The sequence below is a fragment of the Pistacia vera genome, unplaced genomic scaffold (genome assembly GCF_008641045.1).
Source record: "Pistacia vera cultivar Batoury unplaced genomic scaffold, PisVer_v2 Contig441, whole genome shotgun sequence".
Taxonomy (NCBI): domain Eukaryota; kingdom Viridiplantae; phylum Streptophyta; class Magnoliopsida; order Sapindales; family Anacardiaceae; genus Pistacia; species Pistacia vera.
This window is the reverse complement of record NW_022196270.1, coordinates 1,017,933-1,021,323: the sequence shown is the minus strand read 5'-3', so window position 1 is coordinate 1,021,323 and position 3,391 is coordinate 1,017,933. Positions and strand designations below refer to the sequence as shown.

Below are 3,391 nucleotides of genomic sequence, written 5' to 3'. Positions count from 1 at the left end.
TGTGGGTTTGGTTACCAGATCTGGGTAAGTTGTATGGGTTATTTGAAGAGTGGGCTTTCAAACTTTCATCCTGTCTAAATGAATTAGAAATAGATTTAGGCCTAGAAGTTACCTATTCGGCCCAAGTTTGCATGGGCTTCTTCCAGTGCAACATTCTTCTCTTCCACGCGTTGGGCCAACAAGGTCACTTGGGTTAATGAATTGGGTCGGGTTAACAAATCGGGTTGCTACAACTTTATCTCTGCCCAGATCTCTGGTTTTAACCCGTTTAGAAAAGTTGCTGTTAGGACGTCTTCTCTCTCCCCTTGTGTTAGCGTTGCAACCTCTTCGAACCGTCAACGAAAATCCAACATCGATCCCAAACGTATGTTATTACTCATGTTAGCGCTGCAACATCTCCTCAAACTCTGTGTCTGAAGCAATTACTTATGATGGGTGGTGAAGGGTTATGGAAGAGGAGATGTTGGCTCTAGAACATAATGATACATGGGTTCTAATGGAGTTGCCTGAAAATAAAAGGCTATTGGGTGGAAATGGGTTTTCACAGCGAAGGCTAATCTCGATGGGACTGTGGCTCGATTGAAAACTCGGTTGGTTGCTAAGGGTTATGCTCAGACGTATGGTATTGATTATTCTGAGACATTCTCCCTCATGGCTAAAATGACCTCTGGCTGACTATTCATCTCTCTTGCAGCTTCATATTGTTGGCCTCCTCACCAACTTGATGTAAAAAATTCTTTTTTACATGGTGATCTTCTTGAAGAGGTTTACATGGAGCAACCTGTAGGGTTTGTTGCTCAGGGGGAGTTAAGAAAGGTATGCAAATTGAGGAAATCTTTATATGGCTTAAAGCAATCTCCATGGGCATGGTTTGGGAGGTTTAGCGAAGTGGTGACTCAGTTTGGTTTACATAGGAGTGCTTATGATCATTCTGTCTTTTATAAACAATCTATTTCTAGCATCATTCTTTTAGTTGTTTATGTTGATGACATTATAATCATTGGCAGTGATGATGTTGGCATTCAGAGTTTGAAAAACTTTTTGGCTTCCAAATTTCACACAAAAGATTTGGGCACTTTAAGGTATTTTCTGGGAGTCGAGGTTTCTCGGAGTAAGAAAGGGATTTTTCTCTCTCAACGCAAGTATGTGTTGACCGAAATGAGTCTAAGTGAGGCTAAACCTTGTGACACTTCTATGGTTCCTAATGTGAGATTGAATGCTGAGGATGAAGAGATGTTTGGTGATCCAGAGAGATACAGACGGATAGTTGGAAAGTTAAACTACCTTACAATAGCCCGTCCAGATATTGCAGTTTCAGTGAGTGTGGTGAGTCAATTTATGTCATCTCTTAGGACATCTTATTGGGATGCGGTCTTCCATATTTTGAAGTATCTAAAAGAAGCCCCTGGACGTGGAATTCTTTACAGTGATCATGGTCATAATAAGGTAGAAGGTTTTTCATATGCGGATTGGGCAGGATCCTCTGTGGATAGACAGTCTGTGACTAGGTTTTGTGTTTTTGTTGGAGGAAATCTTATTTCTTGGAAAAGTAATAAGCAACCGGTTGTAGCTAGGTCAAGCGCAGAGTCTGAGTATCGAGTTATGGCACAAGTTACGTGTGAGCTTATATGGACAAGACATCTTCTTAGAGAAATTGGGTTTGGTGACCCAAGGACTATGGACTTGTGGTCTGACAACCAAGTAGCCATACATATAGCAAACAATCCAGTCTTTCACGAGAGGACTAAGCATATAGTAGTGAATTGTCACTTTGTACGAGAGAAACTTGAACAAAAGCTAATTGCTACTAATCATGTTAGACCAGGGGAACAACTAGTTGGCATCTTCACGAAGTCTCTCGTTGGTAAAAGGGTAACCTATATTTGTAACAAGTTGGGTATGATAGATATATACGCTCCAGCTTGAGGGGGAGTGTTGGAAACTATGTATATGTAGTGTAAATGGTATATATGTAATTGCTGAGTGTGTGTATATATTTAGTTAGGTTGTACTGTTGAAAGTGAAGAAAAAATAGAAAATGAAACGGCAATGTCTCTTTGAACCACCGCCATATCCTTCTCGACACTATCAACTCTTTTCTCCATTCTAGTATCAACCATACCCCAGATAATCTGCGAGCTCTGATACCAATTTGTTGGAATCCTACTATTTCAGCTGAAACACTACGCTGATCACACTAAATAGCCGTAACTCAACACAATAATATGCTTCTCAAAATACAAACAAATACAACAAGCAACCCAACAAACAACAATATCTAAGAGAGTAATATATTCAGACTTGATTAATAAGAAAAAAATGGAGAAGATGACATTCAGTTTTGGAATAAAACAGTATCGCCAGCTGGTCTTCGAGGGCCAGCACCTCTTAGACTCAATTCATGCACAAAAGCAAAAGATATCCCTTGCCCCTGCTATCCCTCCCCTTTATTCTAACACTAGGATTCTAATAACTAATAAGACACCTGTCCCCATATGCTTTACCCCTTTTGCCCTTTCCTCTCATTTCCTGTCTTACGCGAATACCATTTGGATATCTTAGGTCCATCAATCTATATAGGAATTTGCTCTGTAATTGGGTCGTTGACAGTTAGTATTTATGGCTCCTCACATTTTTTTATCATCCCATTGCGCTTAAAGAACCATGGTTTAATGAGTTTTTTTTTTTCTTTGGGGTGCAGGTTATGAGTGTTAAAGCCATTGGCATTGCAATAAAGTTAACAATAGAGGGAATAAACCAAGCCAAATATTTTCGACATGGATTTTTGCAATGGTTGCATTTACTTGTATCATCACACAATTAAACTATCTAAACATGTTCAGTATCTTATTTATTGTAAGAGTAATTTTTAGGGTCATTGTTATTGCTAGCGGCTAAAGTTCCTATTGTTAGAAAAGGTAGCTTTTCTATTGTTGTGCTGACTGATTTGCTCTCTAAAGTGATGGATTAGTGCTAGTGAACAGTTGATATCAACTTTGTATGGTGTCTTTTAGGTTGTCATGTGGGACTCCATTAGGCAGAATTAGGGCATGATTTCTTGTACATTTCTCAAAAATTTCAATTCCTAGTATCTTCCATGATGGTTATGCTCATACTCCTTGGTCTGTGATAACATGATAACATTATCTTAAAGCTTGAATGGTTTGACCCTTGGTTTCTGGCTAAGAAGTCAGAGGGTTTAGATCTCTTTAGGACCAAGTAATTGGGGATATCATAACTCAAAAGTTTCCTAGTTTCAAGTGTAGAATAACCATTCTCACTACAAAACCTAGACCATTTTTGGTAATTCTAAAGCAATCTTATTCCTCTTTCTTGGCCTTCACTAGTCTATATTTTTATAACCTAAAGTCCTTTTGATTCCCCTAGTAAA

At 38.8% G+C, this 3,391-nt stretch overlaps 1 protein-coding gene across 1 annotated transcript; it reads left to right on the top strand.

Annotated features, from left to right (window-relative positions):
* The first annotated feature begins 448 nt into the window (after positions 1–448).
* Positions 449–1,926, top strand: LOC116144359 (uncharacterized mitochondrial protein AtMg00810-like). The gene is made up of 2 exons (XM_031429811.1): positions 449–552; positions 1,008–1,926. Exons 1-2 carry the CDS (start codon positions 449–451, stop codon positions 1,924–1,926), a joined length of 1,023 nt encoding a protein of 340 aa, XP_031285671.1.
* Positions 1,927–3,391: the final 1,465 nt, after the last annotated feature.